This window comes from Cebus imitator, unplaced genomic scaffold (assembly GCF_001604975.1).
Source record: "Cebus imitator isolate Cc_AM_T3 unplaced genomic scaffold, Cebus_imitator-1.0 Scaffold228, whole genome shotgun sequence".
Classification (NCBI taxonomy): domain Eukaryota; kingdom Metazoa; phylum Chordata; class Mammalia; order Primates; family Cebidae; genus Cebus; species Cebus imitator.
This window is the reverse complement of record NW_016107543.1, coordinates 2,076,275-2,094,453: the sequence shown is the minus strand read 5'-3', so window position 1 is coordinate 2,094,453 and position 18,179 is coordinate 2,076,275. Positions and strand designations below refer to the sequence as shown.

Genomic DNA, 18,179 nt, shown 5'->3' with positions numbered 1-18,179 from the left:
TAGAGACGGGGTTTCACCATGTTGACCAGGATGGTCTCGATCTCTTGACCTCGTGATCCACCCGCCTCGGCCTCCCAAAGTGCTGGGATTACAGGCTTGAGCCACCGCGCCCGGCCTCCCAGCTAATTTTTAAATATTTTTAGTAGAGACTGGGTTTCACCATGTTGGCCAGGGTGGTCTCAAACTCCTGCCCTCAAGTGATCTGCCCACCTTGGCCTCCCAAAGTGCTGGGATTTCAGGTGTGAGCCATCGCGCCCAGCTCCAAATCTTTTTTATTTTATTCATTTTATTTTAAGACAGAGTCTTGCTCTGTTGCCCAGGCTGAAATGCAGTGTTGTGATCTCAGCTCACTACAACCTCTACTTCCCAGGTTCAAGTGATTTTCCTGCATCAGCCTCCTGAGCAGCTGAGATTACAGGTGCCTGCTGCCACACACAGATAATTTTTGTATTTTTCGTAGAGGTGGGGTTTCACCATGTTGGCCAAGCTGGTCTCGAACTCCTGGCCTCAAGTGATCTGCCCGCCTCAGCCTCCCAAAGTGCTGGGATTACAGGCAGGAGCCTCCGCACCCTGTCACCCATTCTTATTAAAGGCAATCTTTCTGTTCATCTTCCATGGGCCAGACATAGTCACGTAGCCATACCTAGGCATAAGGAGGGCTGGGAAATATGGTTTAACAGGGCGGCTGTGTGCCTAGCTACAACTGGGAGCTGCTTCTGCTACTCAAGGAAGAAGAGAATGGTTATTGGGAGACAATTATTAGGACTTCCTCTATCAAAACTGCCTATGTGGGTGGCAGCATGATAAGAGACTTATGGTGGCAGCTGGGAAATGTCTCCGAAGTTGGTGAATTCCAAGCCATGGGACTCTTTTCCCAATGGCCAGCCAAGAAGCCAGCAGTGATTGACTTTATAGAAGAAGAATCATGGTGGTGTTGGTGAGAAAATCAAACTCTGTAAAATATTTCAAAGAGGTTTATTCTGAGCCTCCATGAGTGATTGCAGCCTGGAGAAAACAGAAACCCAAGAAGCCTTAAATGATCCTGGGACAGTCAGGTGACAACTTTGCTTTATACGTTTTAGGGAAGCAGAAGTTAATGGCAAAGTCATAAATTAATGTATGGAGTTTATATGTTGGTTTGGCCCAAAAAAGGTGGGATATCTTGAAGTGAGAACTCACAGGTGGGATCAGAGATTCTTTAATTTGCAATTGGTTAAAGAAGTAAGGTTTTATCCAAAAACCTGAAGTCAGTAGAGGCCAAGTGCAGTGGCTCCTGCCTGTGATCCCAGCACTTTGGGAGGTGAAGGTGAGAGGGTTGCTTGAGCCCAGGAGTTTGAGACCAGCCTGGGCAACATGGCGAAACCTTGAGTCTACAAAAATTTTAAAATTAGCTGGGTGTTTGGCCAGGTGCAGTGGCTTACGCCTATAATCCCAACCCCATCTCTACTAAAAATACAAAATTTTACAAAATTAGCAGGGTGTGGTGTCACATGCCTGTAATCCCAGATACTTGGGAGGCTGAGGCAGGAGAATCACCTGAACCTGGGAGGTGGAGGTTGCAGTGAGCCGAGATCACGCCACTGCACTCCAATTGAACTCCAGCCTGGGCAACAAGAGCGAAACTCCATTTCAAAAAAAAAAAAAAAAATTAGCTGGGTGTGGTGGCACACGCCTGTGATCCCAGCTATTCAAGAGGCTGAGGCAGAAGGATCATTTGAGCACTGAAGTTGTGGATCGAGGCTGCAGTGAGAAATGATCAGGCAATAGAGTGAGACCCTATCTCAAAAAAAAAAAAAAAATCTAAAAGAAATAAAAATAGAAAACTTGGAGTCCATGGAAAAGAATGTTAAGAGAGAGAAGTCTGCTAATCATCATGTGATCTGCCTGTCATGTCACGTCATGTATCACATGATCTGCCAGTCCCATCATCTCACGCATCCTATCTGGCACATCATGTAACATATCAGAGTAAGACTCAATACGCTGAGTCAGACTGGCCTGCAGGGGCGCATGATTTAGCCTGTGCCTGTCATGGCCGAAGGTCCTGTTTAAAATTTGGTATCATATTGCCCCAGAGTCCATTCTGTCTTCTGATTTCTATTTTAATATTAATGCTGGTCAATTGTGTCTAAACTGCCAAAGGGAAGGGTTACAATGAGGTGTGTCTGGCCTCCCATCCCATTATGGCCAGGAATTCAGTTTTAAGGCTTTTCTGGGGTCCCATTGGCCAAGAGGGGATCCATTCAGTCAGTTGGAGGACTTAGGATTTTTAGTTTACAGTAGCCAATGTGTTGCCAGGGAAATGTTCCCCTAGAAATTTTAGTTTCTCACTTCTCTCTTCTCATTCAGATTCTTTTTAAAAATTAAGTTAAAAAATTTTTTTTGGAGACAGGGTCTCACTCTGTCACCCAGGCTGGAGTGCAGTGGCATGATCTTGGCTCACTGCAACCTCAGCTTCCCAGGCTCAAGTGATTCTCCTGCCTCCGCCACTGAGTGGCTGGGACTACAGGTGCATGCCATCATGCCTGGCCAATTTTTGTATGTTTCGTAGAGATGGTGGTTTCAACATGTTGCCCAGGCTGGTCTTGAACTCGTGAGCTCAAGTGATCCACCCACCTGGGCCTCCCAAAGTATCAGCATGACAGGCGTGAGCCTCCACGCCCTATCTAATTTAATTTTTAAATTGACAAATTATTGTACATATTCATGGGGTACATAGTGATGCTTCAATACATATAACATATAGTGATCAGATCAGGGTAATGAGCGTATCCATCATCCCAAACATGTATCCTTGCTTTCTGTTGGGCGTATCCAGATTCTTGCTGTCTATACCAATGAAGGACTGCCTGGGCTCACCCTGGAGGTCTTTCCTCTGATCACCCCATAAGCAAGGCTATTCTATTTAAGGTCCTTTTGGTTCCAAGGAGCTATTTGAGCTGTCCCACAAAGAAGGATTATTGTGAGGGTGCAGAGAACGATCATGGCAAACCCAAGGGCTGGACATGAAGGGCAGCCAGACCTCAAGGAAGCTGGAAAGCTGTTGGGAACCAGACTCCCTCCCCCAATTCTTGCCTCCTTTTCATTAATTCAGCATATGTTTATTGAAGCCAGACCTGCCTTTTCCTTTCTGTGGATCAGGAGTCTTCTGCAGACAGCTCAAGATGGTTTCAGTTCCTTGTTTTCTTTCTCACAGACCCTTTTTATCTTGAATGGTTTCAGTTCCCAAGTCTCCATGATCTTTCAGCTCAGCCCTCCTGCTGCTAGCTTCTCAGTTTCCCAACTTCACCCTCCCCAGGGTTCAGGCTGCACAAGCTGGAGATTGTAGGCTTCCAACAGATGGGCTGCTTTTGAATCATATGACTACCTATGTCCAATCAGTCTGAGGAAGCACAGAGTCATGTGGGAGACTGCGGTGGGTGTAATCACTCAGCAGGGCCTGTGGGGGGTGATGGGGGGCAGACGTCCTTGGGATAGGGACGGAACATCCTGGTACAAGGATAAAACATGTCTGGTACAAGGATATTATTTAAAATATAATGCCACACCTGAAATGTTAGTTAGCAGGGCTCCATACAACGTTGATGTTCCAGGAGCATCAGAAATTCTAGACTAGGTGGGCATGACGGCTCATGCTTGTAATCCCAGTGCTTTGGGAGGCCAAGGCAGGTGGATCAGCTGAGGTCAGGGGTTCAAGACCAGCCTGGCCAACATGGTGAAACCCCCATCTCTACTAAAAGTACAAAATTAGCTGGGCGTGGTGACATGCACCTGTAATCCCAGAAACTCGGGAGGCTGAGGCAGGAGAATTGCTTGAACCCAGGAGGCAGAGGTTGCAGTTTGCCGAGAGAGAGAGAGAGAAAAAGAAAAAGGGGGGGGGGAGAGAGAGAGAGAGAAAAGAAAGAAAGAAAAGAAGAGAACAGAAAAGAAAAGACATTTTAGTCTAAAATGATTGGTTCTAGAAAACCCTGGGTAGGTGGCAACAATTTTAATTGCATCACTGATGCTCAGCCCTGAGGAACTTGGGTAAGCTCTGGCCTCATAAAGAACTGGACGGAGACAATCAATACAGGCAATGGGGCACCCCTGCCCCAGCTGAAGGGTCTTTCTTATTCCAGAAGGCCTGACTGGTTGGCAGAATTGTTGTGCCTCCCTGGGCATGTGGACAGATTGGAGGATGCTGGCCAGCCAAGCCCTTTACTCAGCTCTGCTTCCAGAAAGTAAAAGGCATGTCTCTTGGTTTTGTTTTGTGACAGGGTCTTGCTCTGTTGCCCAGGCTTGAATGCAGTGGCACGATCATGGCTCACTGCAGCTTTGATCTCCTGGGATGAAGCGAACCTCCTGCCCCAGCCTCACAAGTAGCTGGGACTACAGGTGCATGCCACCACTCCCAGTTAATTTTTGCATTTTTTTTTTTTGTAGACTTGCAGGGTCTCACTGTGTTGCCTAAGCTGGTCTTGAACTCCTGGATTCAAGTGAGGTTTCTACCTCAGCCTCCCAAAGTGTTTCTTGTCTTTTGAGAGTACTGGTTCATTGGCAGGATTCAACTGACAGGTGGACATTGTGGTTGACTTTCCAACATATATTTTACCTTACAGCCTTGAACAGTAGGAATGGGATCTTGGGTTCCATGATAACCCTACCGCCTACCCGGTGTTTGGTTTAGGTGGAAGCTGTTTGGCATCTAGGGCTCCCTAGTCCAGAGGTGGCACGGGACCCAGGTTGGCCCTACCATCCTGTAGCACATGTGTTCATTTGGTGGCTGGGGAGATGTGTGCTGTGCCTGTCTTGCTTCCATGAGCCAGGATGCACAGGGCTAGTTGCCACTGTCAGCCATCCTGTCACTACAAGGTGCCCAGCCTTACAATGAAGTCCACGCTGAAAATGGTAGAGAAGATGCCCAGGCACGGTGGCTCACACCTGTAATCCCAGCATTTTGGAAGACCGAGGCAGGTGGATCATCTGAGGTCAGGAGTTCGAGACCAGCCTGACCAACATGGAGAAAATCCATCTCTACTAAAAATACAAAATTAGCTGGGTATGATGGCGCATACCTATAATCCCAGCTACTTGGGAGGCTGAGGCAGGAGAATCGCTTGAACCCAGGAGGCAGAGATTGTGGTGAGCCGAAATTGTGCCACTGCACTCCAGCCTAGGCAACAAGAGTGAAACTCGGTCTCAAAAAGACAAGACAAGAAAAGAAAATGGCAGAGAAGCTTGGTCTTGGTCGTTGAGCCACATTCTCCATCAACCCTGATGTCAGGCCTTTGCTCACCCAGCTTCCATTCCCCTTTCCTAGTGGAGCCATGATCCCCAGTTCCTGGGGAAGTAGACTGGTTTACAGCCCTGGTCCCTGTCATAGTTGGGGCCTGCATCAGATGGTTCAGTAAGACTGAAGGGAAGATCTTGCATTCCATCACTCTTGGTGAGAAGTTTCTCCTTTTGAACCCAACAAGGAAGCATGCTGCCTCAGCAGCTACAGGCAGCCCTCTTTGGACCCGGGCGCAGTCACACTTAGGACAATGCCCTGATGACACAAGAGTCGTCCATGTTCCACACCTGCTGGCCTGCTGCTGGGCTCTCAGACGCTTGGTCTAACACATCCTCCACGTTGGAGCTGGGTTGAGCCTGGAGTTCTTTCTCTTCTTTGCCCCAGAAGCATCTCCCTTGTCATCTCCACTTCCTCAGAGAAGAACTTGAGGAATCCAGAGACACCTTCCTGTGTCCAGGATGTCCCAGGTTGGGGAAAGCCCTCCATGGGCTTGGATTCCCAGAGGAGGCAGCTGGTTCCTCTGTAAGTGGCTTTTGTGTCACCTGCCATTGGAGATGTCTTTGTCAGAGCCACACTGCACATTCTCAGCACAGCCTTGACACCACTGGCTGCAGAATCCTTGATTCAGCTCATTTGGCAAGCAGATGCTGAACACCCGCCAGATGTCAGGTGCCAGGCCCTGTGCTAGGGAAGTGCTGGGGGTCAGGAGATGGATGCGCCACTGTCCCTGAGCTCCCACCTCCAGACAGTGGTCCTTCTAATTTTTTTTTTTTTTTTTTTTGAAACAGAGCCTTGCTCTGTTGCCCAGGCTCCCAGGCTGGAGTGCAATGGCGCAATCTCAGCTCACTGCAATCTCAGCCTCCTGGGTTCAAGCGAATTTCCTGCATCAGCCTCTCAAGTAGCTGGGATTACAGACCTGTGCCACCACGGCTGGCTAAGTTTTGTATTTTTAGCAGAGATGGGGTTTTATCATGTTGGTCAGGCTGGTCTTGAATTTCTGACCTTGTGATCCGCCTGCCTTGGCCTCCCAAAGTGCTAAGATTACAGGCGTGAGCCACTGCGCCCAGCCCTGATTGAGATTTTAATGAATGACTGGCAGGTCACCCCAAGTCCTTCCTGGGGGGGCTGTTGCTTAAAGAACTCAGAGACAGTGGACAGAGGAAAGGTCACTGTCTTTGAGTGGAACTGACCTGATTTCATACAGCTACATGATTTTTCTTTTTTTTTTTTTTGTGCGAGTCACTCTGTCATCCAGGCTGGAATGCAGTGGCACAATCTCAGCTCACTGCAACCTCTGCTCCCGGCTTCAAGCAATTCTCCTGCCTCAGCGTCCCAAGTAGCTGGGATTACAGGCGTTTGCCACCACACCCGGCTAATTTTTGTGTTTTTAGTAGAGGCGGGGTTTCACCGCTTTGACCAGGCTGGTCTCAAACTCCTGACCTCAGGTGATCCACCCTGTGTCGGCCTCCCAAAGCGCGGGGATTACAGACGTGAGCCGCCGTGCCCGGCACAGCTACATGATTTCTAGTCTCAGTTTTCCAACTGAGATAGTGGGACTAATATTAGTGCTCACCTCCTAGGGTTGCCGTGTAGTAACAGATATGAAATGCCCAGCACTCTACCATCCCACTCTGCAGATGCCAGCTTCCCTTCTCCTTCCTCCCATGCTCCCACATGCTCCCCTGCAGGCTTTGTGCTTGGCTCTGCCTGGGAGTGATCCCACTGCAAGTCACCCCCTCCCTCCAGGGTGCATTTTGGCCTCACGCGTCACTCTGTGGCCGCCCTTAGCCAGAGCTGAGCAGATATGGCTCCTGGCTTCACTGACCTGGGGTAATCAAAGTCAGGCGTGCCAGGAGGGCAGTCTGTTGGGCCTGTTTGGGGCCTGCAGCAGATTCTGCATGGCACTGCCCTCGAGCCAGTCCTTCCTCTGGCAGGCTGGCTATACTTGGCACTTCTGAGGCCTGAAGCAGCCTGAGTAGGGCCTCATGAGGCTTCGAGGTGCTCGTCCTCCCTGGGATCTGCTGACGTATTGGAGAGAATCTCAGCCTAGGAGTTAGAGGCAGCAAGTACCTCCTTTCATTTCTGAGTCTCCTTGAGTCAGAAGAGATGAAAGCTTTGTGTCAGTTAAGAGGTGCCATTGCAGGAGGCCTTGGCAACTCCACGAACGAGTCCAAGGATCATCCAGGTGTCAGAGTTGAGGCCGTGACACTCAACTGGAACTGGTTTCGGGGGGAGCCTGGGGTGAATCGTACGCCCTCGTGTTGGTGCTGCCTTACTCCTCTGAGTTCTTCTTTCTGATCAAGCCCTGCTTAAAGTTAAATAAAAAAGAATGAATGACAAAAAAAAAAAAAAAAAAAAGGCTCCATCCAAGGCTCCACCCGAAACCAGTTCCAGAGAAGCCAAGGCCTGGCCTCTCTGCAGAGCAGCGCTAGTGGGGACTATGAGCCAGACCACTTGTCTTTGCTGTGAAGCAGAGAACTTGGAGAAAGGGGCTGCGGAGATGCGTTCCCAGGAAACTCACCCTTTATAGTCTTAGCTGAGGTGGCAAGAGACACCTCAGCATCTGTTTGGGCTTCACAATGGCAGAGCGTGGCTTCTGTCCTGGGCGCTCATTTGAGATGCCTGGAGGTTTGAGGAAGGCTCTCGCTGTGCGGGGCCTGGGAATCAGGCTGATTGAAACCAGATCTTTCTCCGAGCCTCAAAGCAACTGTCTTAAACACAGGCTGGCTCAGGTTCCCAGGTGGAAGCTGTATTCAGGTGACGCTGAGACTTCGGTTTAGCATCTGCAGCTGCCCTGCTTTATTTGGTAGAATGATCCTATCCTGGGCCTCAGAATATGCAGTGGTGTCCGCAAAACAGGCAGCTATGCTTTGTGGTCATTCTCTGCTCAACAAATCCTCCATTGAACACATACTCTGTGCTTAAACACGATAGATAAAGGCTGACCTTACTCCTGGGGAACTTACGATCTTACAGGAAAAGCAGACATGGAGATGTGTATAAAAGCCAAGTAAATTGTCACAAGTGTGCAAAACGTTAGGAGAAGGAAGCACAGGGAGTGATGAGAATGTAACAGGGAATCAGAGAGGCTTTCTTGAAGAAGCAACCCCTGAGCTGAGGCTGGGTGGGTAAACAAGGGTCAGGTCCTGAACAGGGAAGGGGAAGAAATTTTGAGGCACAGGAGGCACCAAGGTCCTGAGGCAGACAACTGCACGGCAATTCCCAGAACAAGAGGGCAGGGGAGAGGAGGAGATGCTGAGCTGGGGCCAGACCACCACACATGGGGAGGGGAAGGATTTGTGTTTCTGTGTAGCAGAGAGCTAAATCCAGGGACTTAAGGAGCATCCCTCTAGCATGTCATCAAGGACTGAGGCTCCATCTAGTTCTCCACTTCACCATTCTTGGAGTGTGGCTCTTGCCCTTAAACTCACAAGATGGCTGCTGGAACTCCAGCCATCAGGTCTGCATTCCAGGCAGGAAGAAGAAGGGCAAAGATAAGAGGGAGAAGCCGTCAAATTTGACCTCTTTCAAAAGGCTCCACTAGAACCTTCAGCTCATGTCAGGAGCCAGCTTGTGTCACATGATAATCCTTAAGACATCCAGGGAATGAAGTTTATTAGATGGCTACATTGCTGGTTGCTACAGAATCAGTTTTATTTTTTTCCTTTTATTTATTTATTTTTTTGAGACAGAGTCCCACTGTGTCACTCAGGCTGAGTGCAGAGGCCCAATCATAGCCTCAATCTCCTGGGCTCAAGGGATCCTCCTGCCTCAGCTTCCTGAGTTGCTGGGACTACAGGCACGCACCACCATGCCCAGCTAGTTGTTTTATTTCATTGTATTTTTTGTAGAGACAGGGTCTCACTATGTTGCCCAGGCTGGTCTTGAACTCCTGGCCTCAAGTGATCCTCCAGCCTCGGCCTCTCAAAGTGCTGGGATTATAGACATGAACCACTGCGCTCAATCCCAAATCAATGATCTATTAGTAAAGAAGAGACGGGGATGGCTTAAGGGGTGTAACCTTTGTTCTGAGTGCAACCGAGAGCCACAGCGCCCTACGCAAGGGGAGGACATGGAGGAGGTAAAACCACTTCAGGTTGTCCCATCCGGCCACGTAACACACACCTGTGGGCGTGGATACTCGTTCCCTAGGGCTGCCATCACACATTGCCATGATTTTGGTGGCTGAACACAACAGAAATTTATTCACTTGCACTTCTGGAGGCCAGAGGTCTGAAATCAAGGTGTCAGCAGGGCCACGCTTCCTCTCAAGGCCCTGGGAAAGGATCCTTCCTTGTCTTGCCCTAGCTTCTCGATCTCCTGGAAGTCCTTGGTGTGTGTGGTTTGTAAGCCGAGACACTCCAATCTCTGCCTTCATTGTAACATGGACCCTCCCTGTGCCCCTGTGCCGCTGTGCCTCCTCTGCACCTCTGCTTCCACATCCCCCTCTTTGTTTATATAAAGACTCGTCATTAGATTTAGGTCCCACCCTAATTCAGTCTGCCTTCATCCTGACTTGATTCGTCTGCAAAGACTATTTCCAGTGGGTCGGGTGTGGTGGCTCATGCCTGTAATCCCAGCACTTTGGGCCAGGACGTGTAGATCATGAGGTCAGGCGTTCGACTCCTGCCTGGCCAACATAGTGAAACCCTGTCTCTAATAAAAATACAAACAATTAGCCGGGCCTGGTGGCAGGCACCCTGTAATCCCAGCTACTTGGAAGGCTGAGGCAGGAGAATCATTTGAATCCAGGAGTGGAGGTTGCAGTGAGCCAAGATTGTGCCACTGCATCCCAGGCAGAGGCGACAGTGCAAGACTCTGTCTAAAAAAAAAGACTATTTCCAAATAAGGTCACATTTGTAGGTACCAGAGGTTCATACCTGAGCATTACCGTTTTAGGTAACACACTTGAAACCCACTACAGCACGTGAAAGGACGGAAGGGCTACCCGGTGCTGGCTGTGTTCAGGTGGGTCACTGTTTCCCCCTCACCCACAGACCGTAAGAAGATAGCCCAGGATTTAGGGAGGCAAGTTTACTTCCCAAATTTTAACACGTTGCAAAGCACTGGTCTCCCCACCCCCACCTCCAGCAAACCCTTTCTCAGCACCAAGGATGTGAGGGATGGTGAGCCATGGGCACAGAGGTGATCCTGCCCATCCCTGCATGTCAGGGGCTCATAGTTCAGGGGCAAACAGACATTTAAATGACGGGCTGGCCTGGGCGTGGGGGCGCGCACCTGTAATCTCAGCTACTCGGGAGGCTGAGGCTTAAGAATCGCCTGAACCCGGGAGGCAGAGGTTGCAGTGAGCTGAGATGGCGCACCACTGCACTCCAGTCTGGCTGACAGAGCAACACTCTGTCTCAAAAAAAAAAAAAAAAAAAAAAAAAAAAGATGGGCTGAAAAGTATCTGAACTTGGTTTCCTTTCTTCAGACAAAATTTTAGGCTAACTGATGCCTCTTAGTAAACCACTTTTTGTTTGAACTGGGGGGAAGAGGGCGAGCTGACGGCTGTGGCAGGTGGCCCCGCTGAAGCATAACTGGCTGCAGTTGGGGTGCTGTGGACTGTCAGATGCACCGTGCTGGGCAGGGCCCCCTATATTTTTTGATTAGGAGTGGAATAAAAACTGCTCACCCGTGAATCCAGGAAGCAAGCTGGGGGTGGCCAGCAGACTCTTCTTTTGTGCATATCTCTCTGTACAGATTGCTGTGCATGGAGCTTTGTTTCTTGATGGGTAATTTTTTTTTAAATTGAGATCGGGTCTCCGGCAGAGATGGGTGGAGATAGGAGAGACAAAAACCAAGGAGAAAAGATGAAGCATTAGATCTCCTGGAGGGTGGGGAAAGGGGCGGAAACAGAGGGAGCTGCTTTCCCGAGGGAGGCCAAGAGTTCTGGGCAGAAGCAATAGCTTCAGTGCCTGTGGGCAGAGCTGGAGAGCAGTGTGCCCTGCTCTGGGTACCCTCCAGGAATCCAGGGCTGGTGGCTATGGCAGCAAAGAGAAGCAGCATCCTCGACCCTCACCCCAGGGGCCGTGGCATCAGGGAAGCCCCCCTACTAGGTGGCTTCATGCGTAAAACCAGAAATTCAACAAGAGTGCCCCATGTGACTCTTGCAAATAGTACCTGTGAATCATCCCTTGAGGACCCCTTGAACTAAGGGACAGTGGAGGCGTCTTGTAGGGGGTGGAGGTCATCATTGGGCAGGCAGTGGTGGAAGGCCAAGAAGAAGGCAGGGTTTGGCCAGGCGTGGTGGCTCATGCCTGTAATCCCAGCACTTTGGAAGGCTGAAGTGGATGGATCACTTGAGGTCAGGAGTTCGAGACCAGCTGTCCAACATGATAACATCCTGTCTCCACTAAAAATACAAAAATTACCCGGGTATGGTGGCAGGCACCTGTAATCCCAGCTACTCGGGAGGCTGAGGCAGGAGAATTACTTGAACGTGGGAGGTGGAGGTTGCAGTGAGCCGAGGTCATGCCATTGCACTCCAGCCTGGGTGACAGAACGAGACTCCATCTGAAAAAAAGAAAAAGAAAAAGAAAAGAAAGAAGGCAGAGTTTGAGCCTAGTGTTGAATGAACAGGAATCTGCCAAGGAGAGAAGGCGAGGGCGGTCATTCCAGACAGGAGGACCAGCGTGAGTGACCCCTGGTGGCCTGAATGTGGTCTGGGGGGTGAGTGCACAAGGAAGCCCAAGGTGGTGAGAGGAGTGAGAAGGAGCTAGAGAGAGGCAGGGCTGGCTCCCAGTGGGACCTAGCATGCCAGCCTAAGAGCTTTGGGTTTTGTCTTGAGGACAGTGTCTTGATGGGGCCCTGCATAGCTTATGAACAGAGTGCTGTAGCCGCACAAGTGTTTTTGATTGGTTTGACTGCCATGCTGAGGATGGGTGGAGGCATGGGTCACCTGGAGGCAGGAAGGGAGGGCAGTGGCAGAGAAATATGCCCTCCCCTCCCTCACCAACCAACCATGTTTCGTCCGCTTATCTTCCCTCTGCCTGCCCTGACCCCGGGTCCCCAGAGTGTGTCACTCGTCGTAAGAGCAGAGTGCCTTCTGGCAGGTGAGGAGTGCAGGAACCCCTTGTGCCGGCTCACACTGTGCCCAGGGCAAGGGCCGGCTGGGCAGCTGGCAGCCTGGCAGGGAGAACGTCGTTTGCTCTGCTGTGTCTGCGCCACCGCCACTGGGCAGCCTGATTAATGACCCAGGGCTCCTCATGGGTCAGCGGCTCCATCTCTGTGGCGCTGGCTGCCAAGGGAACCTGCCCGTCCCTTCCTCCCTTCTTCCTGCGACTGGTGCTCTTGGGTCAGCTCCAGGAAGTGCTCCCACATTGCCCCCTCTGGCTCTAAGTCTTTCTGCCAGCGATTTCCCTGGCCTTGTTTAAACTCCAGCCCCAAGTTCTCCTCTGCAGGAGAGGCTTTGCAGAATGAACCCCCAGCCCACATCTTTCCGGCTTGCTCTTTATCTCCATCAGGCACACAGCAAAGCCTCAAAGATAAGCCTCAAAGGAATCTTTGCTGCTTCTCTCCCCTTCCCAGCCCTCTGGTGATGCTGTGTGGGCACTGGGCTCTGCATTATCTCTGCTTGAGGGTCTGTGTGCCTGTAATCTCACGACACAGATTACAGGTGTGAGCCCCTGTGCCCAGCCCAGATTTTTCTTTTCCATTAAATAGGGTACTCTTCCAGGGCAGGGACATTGACTCCCCCTCGTTCTGGGAGCTCCCTGAAAACAAGGGCCTGGTTTGGGGCCATCCTGTCTGTTCCTCCCTCATGCTCCAAGCCAAGCCCAGCCATGGTCGTGCTCTGAAGGCATGCAGGGGCTGGCAGCCTCCTGGCTTGCCTGGGAACGGGAGGGCTGAGAATGAGTGCAGCAGGTGTGGATTTGGCTGCAGACAGGCCTGTGGGGGCACCTCTAGGAGCCAGCTAGTGAGCTGTCTCAGGGAGTCCTAGGCCTAAACCAGCCCTTGGGGCCACAGGTCCAGCGCCCTGGGAGGGTGGCGACTTCCTGTATCCAGAAGTCTGGGTGAGGAGGGGCGGAGAGTGATTCCTGGCATGCTGACTACTCATGCCTCCTGTGGGCTTTATCTTGGGTGCTGGCAGGAGGACAACCACAGCTACTATGTGTCCCGTCTCTATGGCCCCAGCGAGCCCCGCAGCCGGGAATTGTGGGTAGATGTGGCCAAGGCCAACCGGAGCCAAGCGAAGATCCACACAATCCTCTCCAACACCCACCGGCAGGCTTCGGTGAGTGTCCCGGTCCCCAGCCATGCTTCCCTGGGTCAACCCATCCTGCCTGGTCAGTGGGCATGGCTGTGGCCAGGGCTCTGTGACCTAGGAGGTACATTCCAGGGATTCCCATGGGACTTTGCCAGAGTTGGGGTGCCCGGCAGTGGCCCTGGGCATACCTGCTCCCCACTCTGTCCAAACATGCATGAGGCAGTGTGGGTGCCCAGGTCCCTGGCCTGCAGCTTGGCCTGGCCTGACTTTCTCCATCCCCTGCAGAGAGTGGTCTTGTCCTTCGATTTCCCTTTCTACGGGCATCCTCTGCGGCAGATCACTATAGCAACCGGAGGTAAGGCCACGCCATGGGGCTGTGGGGAGGGTTTGGAGATCTCAGCCCGATCTCAGGGGCCCTCCCAGGGGAGGCTCACCAGAGACAGGGTTGTATGGATGGAATGTGGGGGACACACGTTTGGCTCTAATAGGAGCCTGATTCTCAGGAGGAGAGTCATGTGTGTGTGTGTGTGTCTCCTCGGGCCAGCTGTGTGTGTGTGTGTGTGTGTGTGTGTGTGTGTGTGTGTGTGTGTCTCCTCGGGCCAGCAGGAGTTGGTGTGGATGGCCCTGTGTCCCGGAGTCGCTGGGTAAGAGGGAGAGGGAGACCCCACTGAGAGCTTGGGCTCCCGGGCCAGGCTCTCTGCTGATAGGAGGCACCTGTCTTTAATTCCTGCACTTCAGTTCCGAATCCTACTTCCCCAGAGATGGGGAAAGCTGTGAGTCCCCTCCATTTCCTGTCCCCTTGACCTACAGTCTGTGCCTCGCTGAAGGGACAGGGAGGACCTTCTCTGGTCTGGGGCCCTTTGGCTTCGTACACACCATATCCAGAGCCTGCCAGATGGGGATGGTGACAGAGGTCTGAGGCTCACTTCCAGCTCTGCCTGCGCTGCCCTTCTTGGGAAAAAGGCCCCCAAAGCGGCCCTTCTGGGCCATTTCTGGTAACTCCTCTGCACCTCTCCCACCCTAGGCTTCATCTTCATGGGGGACGTGATCCATCGGATGCTCACAGCTACTCAGTACGTGGCACCCCTGATGGCCAACTTCAACCCTGGCTACTCCGACAACTCCACAGTTGTTTACTTTGACAATGGTGAGACCAGATCTCAGGATTTAAGTCACCCACCTCCAGGGATCCCTTGGTCCAGCCCTTTAGAGGAGCACCGGGCCTAGAGAGGGCAAGAGTCCCATAGCCCCACGGCTAGGCTGCCACTTACCTTTCGCTGCTCAGTTTTCTCATTTGTCAGATGGGGCTAAAAATGCCTGCTCCCCAGAAGAATCTGATGAGAAAACAAAATGACAGTGTGTGACTCTTAGTGGAGGTGAAATAAATGCTAGGGGCCCTTATTGTTTCTTACTTTCACCAGGATGTCCCTTGAGCCCCGTCTGAACACAGGAGAACAGACATTTCTCCTTTTATCTCAAGGAGTCAGAATGGACAAGAAGGAAAGGGGAAAGAGATGACCAAGGACGGTTTCTGGGCCTGAAGCAGGACTTCCTGGCTCCTCTTGCTGCTTGGGAAGCCAGGCTGCTTTAGTGGGCTGCCCAGCTCCTGCTTCCTTCAATTGGCAAACTTCCCCATCATCCTGAAGGGACACACCTGTCCCTTGCCATTGCCCCCCGGCTGGCTTTTTATTTTTATTTATTTTTTTTTGAGACAGGGTTTCACTCCTGTTGCCCAGGCTGGAGTACGATGGCGCAATCTCAGCTCACTGCAACTTCCACTTCCCGGGTTCAAGTGATACTGCTTCAGCTCCTGAGTAGCTGGGATTACAGGCACGCGCCACCATGCCTGGCTAATTTTGTATTTTTAGTAGAGACGGGGTTTCTCCATGCTGGTCAGGCTGGTCTCGAACTCCTGACCTCAGATGATCTGCCCACCTTCGCCTCCCAAAATGCTGGAATTACAGGCGTGAACCACCAAGCCCAGCCCCTGACTGGCATTTCTGCAGGGCCCTGCTCCTTACATAATCTCCCGTCCAGCCAGCTCTCTGCTCTTCTCCCCAGGGACTGTCTTTGTGGTTCAGTGGGATCACGTCTACCTCCAAGGCTGGGAAGACAGGGGCAGTTTCACCTTCCAGGCAGTGCTGCACCGTGATGGCCGCATTGTCTTTGGCTATAAAGAGGTGAGTGGGCCCAGCTGCAAAGACAGCTGGATCTTGGAGCCTTTCTTGATTCAGCAAATATATAGAGAATTCATGATGTACCAGGCACGGGGCTTGCTGAGGACACAGCAGTTAACAAGAAGGTTGCAGGTCCTACCGATGTGGGGCTATAAGTCTGGTTGAGGAGCTGGATCATCATTACAGTGACAAATGTAGAATCACCACTGTGACAAGGTGCCGGGTGCTAGCTGAGCCTTTCATAGAGCTCTTCACGTTGGCAGAGGCCAGGGGAGGCTTTGCTAAGGAAAAGAGTTGAAATCTGCAGGATAAATAGGAGTTCAGGAAGCAAAGAGGAGAATGAAGTATGTTCCAGGAGAGAGAACAGCACATGCAAAGGTCCTGAGGCCAGTCGGAGCATGGCTGGCATAGCACTGAGAGAAGGCAGCACAGGCTGGGCGCCGTGGCTCACACCTGTAATCCCAGCGCTTTGGGAGGTCGAGGCAGGTGGATTGTCTGAGGTCAGGAGTTCAAGATCAGCCTGGCCAAGATGATGAAACTCTGTCTCTACTAAAAATACAAAAAATTAGCTAGGCGTGGTAGCGGGCACCTGTGATCCCAGCTACTTGGGAGGCTGAGGCAGGAGAATCGCTTGAACCCGGGGGATGGGGCCATTGCACTCCAGCCTGTGCAACAGAGTGAGACTCTGTCTCTTAAAAAAAAAAAAAAAAAAAGAGGCAGCATGATGAGCAGTGTGGTGACTCACAACTATAAACCCAGTGCTTTGGGAGACTGAGGCAGGAGGATTGCTTGAGCCCAGAAGTTTGAGACCAGCCTGGGGAACAGAACAAGACCCCCACCTCTATCAAAAAAAATAGAGGCTGGGCATGGTGGCTCACACCTGTCATCACAACACTTTGGGAGGCCAAGGTGTGCGGATCATGAGGTCAGGAGTTTGAGACTCAGCCTGACCAACATGGTAAAACCCTATCTCTACTAAAAATACAAAAATCAGCTGTGCGTGGTGGCGTGTACCTGTAATCCCAGCTACTTGGGAGGCTGAGGCAGGAGAATCACTTGAACTTGAGAGACGGAGGTTGCAGTGAGCCAAGATTGTGCCACTGCACTCCAGCCTGGGCAGCAAAGCAAATCACATTCTCTTTCTAGCCTCAGTTGCCGTATCTACAAAATGGGGGAGTAGCTGAAGGGGTGCTTCTCCCTCCCAGGTCCTCCTCCAATGCTGACATTTTAGGAGGTCACAGCTCTTTCTCCCCTGCTCCCAACCCCGACTGCATGCTCACGAGGGTCTTGAATTTGGCCTCCTGGGGAGGCAGAGGCATCCCATCCACTGCTGCTGCTACCAGACAATCCATCTAAAAAAAAAAAAAAAAAAAAATGAAGAGGGCAAGGGAACCACAGATTTGCCTTTGAGAAAGGTCGCTCTGAATTCAGAGTGGAGAACAGGTTATTGGGGGCTTAGAGGGAATACTGGGAGATGATTTGGGAGAAAGGTGATGGTGGCTTAGAGGAGGATGGGGAAATGGAAAGAAACCAACAGATTTGAGAGCCATTTAGCAGGTTAAGCAACAAAATTTGGAGATGCATTTGATGGAGAAGGGAAGAAATGAAAGAAAGGGAGGGGCAAAGGGTGGGTGCAGGTGTCTGGCCTGCGTGGAGTACCATTCACTGAGCTAGAGAAAAGAAGAAAACATGCTTGGAGGTGGTGTGAAGAGGACTTGGAACTTGGCTGAGGTCCCATTGGGCTTCGGATGTCTTGGAGTCCTCCAGGAGGTGGTACCATCCAGGAAGATGGGTCTGGAGCTCACAGGGAGGGCTGGGCAGGCCCCAGAGCGTTTGGGAGATGGACGGAGCCTCTTCTCCCCGCCGCAGATCCCAATGTCTGTCCCGGAAATCAGCTCCTCCCAGCATCCTGTCAAAACCGGCCTATCAGATGCCTTCATGATTCTCAACCCATCCCCGGATGTGCCAGGTGAGTCTCCAGGGACCACGCAGAGTTCTTGATGGGTTAGGACTCTGTTCAGACAGAACCTGGGCTGCTGGGGGGCTGGCAGTGGCAGGGAGTGGACAATTGGCAGAGAGCTGAGGGGGAAGCCGGGGGGAAAGGAGACCCAGTGAGTTCCAGCTTTTCTTTGTTACAGCAGGGGGACCATCTTTTCCAGCAAAATCTCCAACAGGAGGCACTGCTGTGGTTGTTGAGGGGAAAGGGAGCCACAGCCCTTCCACTCAGCCCCTGTTCTGTTTAGAAAACCTCCAAAGACACCCTAGTAGGGGTTTTGAGCCCTCCCAGAACACAACCATCCTGGCCGCCCCTCCAAGTGATAACAGGAGCATGCTAGGATGCCAGGAGACAGGAATCCAGCCTCAGCCACGCCGTTAACTCCCCGTCCTTCAGCAAATCACATTCTCTCTCTAGCCTCAGTTGCCTCATCTACAAAATGGGGGAGTAGCTGAAGGGGTGCTTCTCTCTCCCAGGTCCTTCTCCAATGCTGACATTTCAGGAGGTCACAGCTCTTTCTCCCCT

The 18,179-nt window shown here is 51.6% G+C and overlaps 1 protein-coding gene across 5 annotated transcripts in view; it reads left to right on the top strand.

Moving 5' to 3' along the window:
* Window positions 1-18,179, top strand: part of PLXDC1 (plexin domain containing 1) — an 83,147-nt gene that overhangs the window by 27,091 nt on the left and 37,877 nt on the right. For all 5 annotated transcript variants that reach the window (XM_017497254.2, XM_017497256.2, XM_017497255.2 and 2 more), the window contains exons 3-7: window positions 13,365-13,508; window positions 13,767-13,836; window positions 14,506-14,628; window positions 15,543-15,661; window positions 17,528-17,627. In XM_017497254.2, the coding sequence (XP_017352743.1) occupies window positions 13,365-13,508; window positions 13,767-13,836; window positions 14,506-14,628; window positions 15,543-15,661; window positions 17,528-17,627 (556 nt within the window). The remainder of the gene's footprint in view (window positions 1-13,364; window positions 13,509-13,766; window positions 13,837-14,505; window positions 14,629-15,542; window positions 15,662-17,527; window positions 17,628-18,179) is intronic.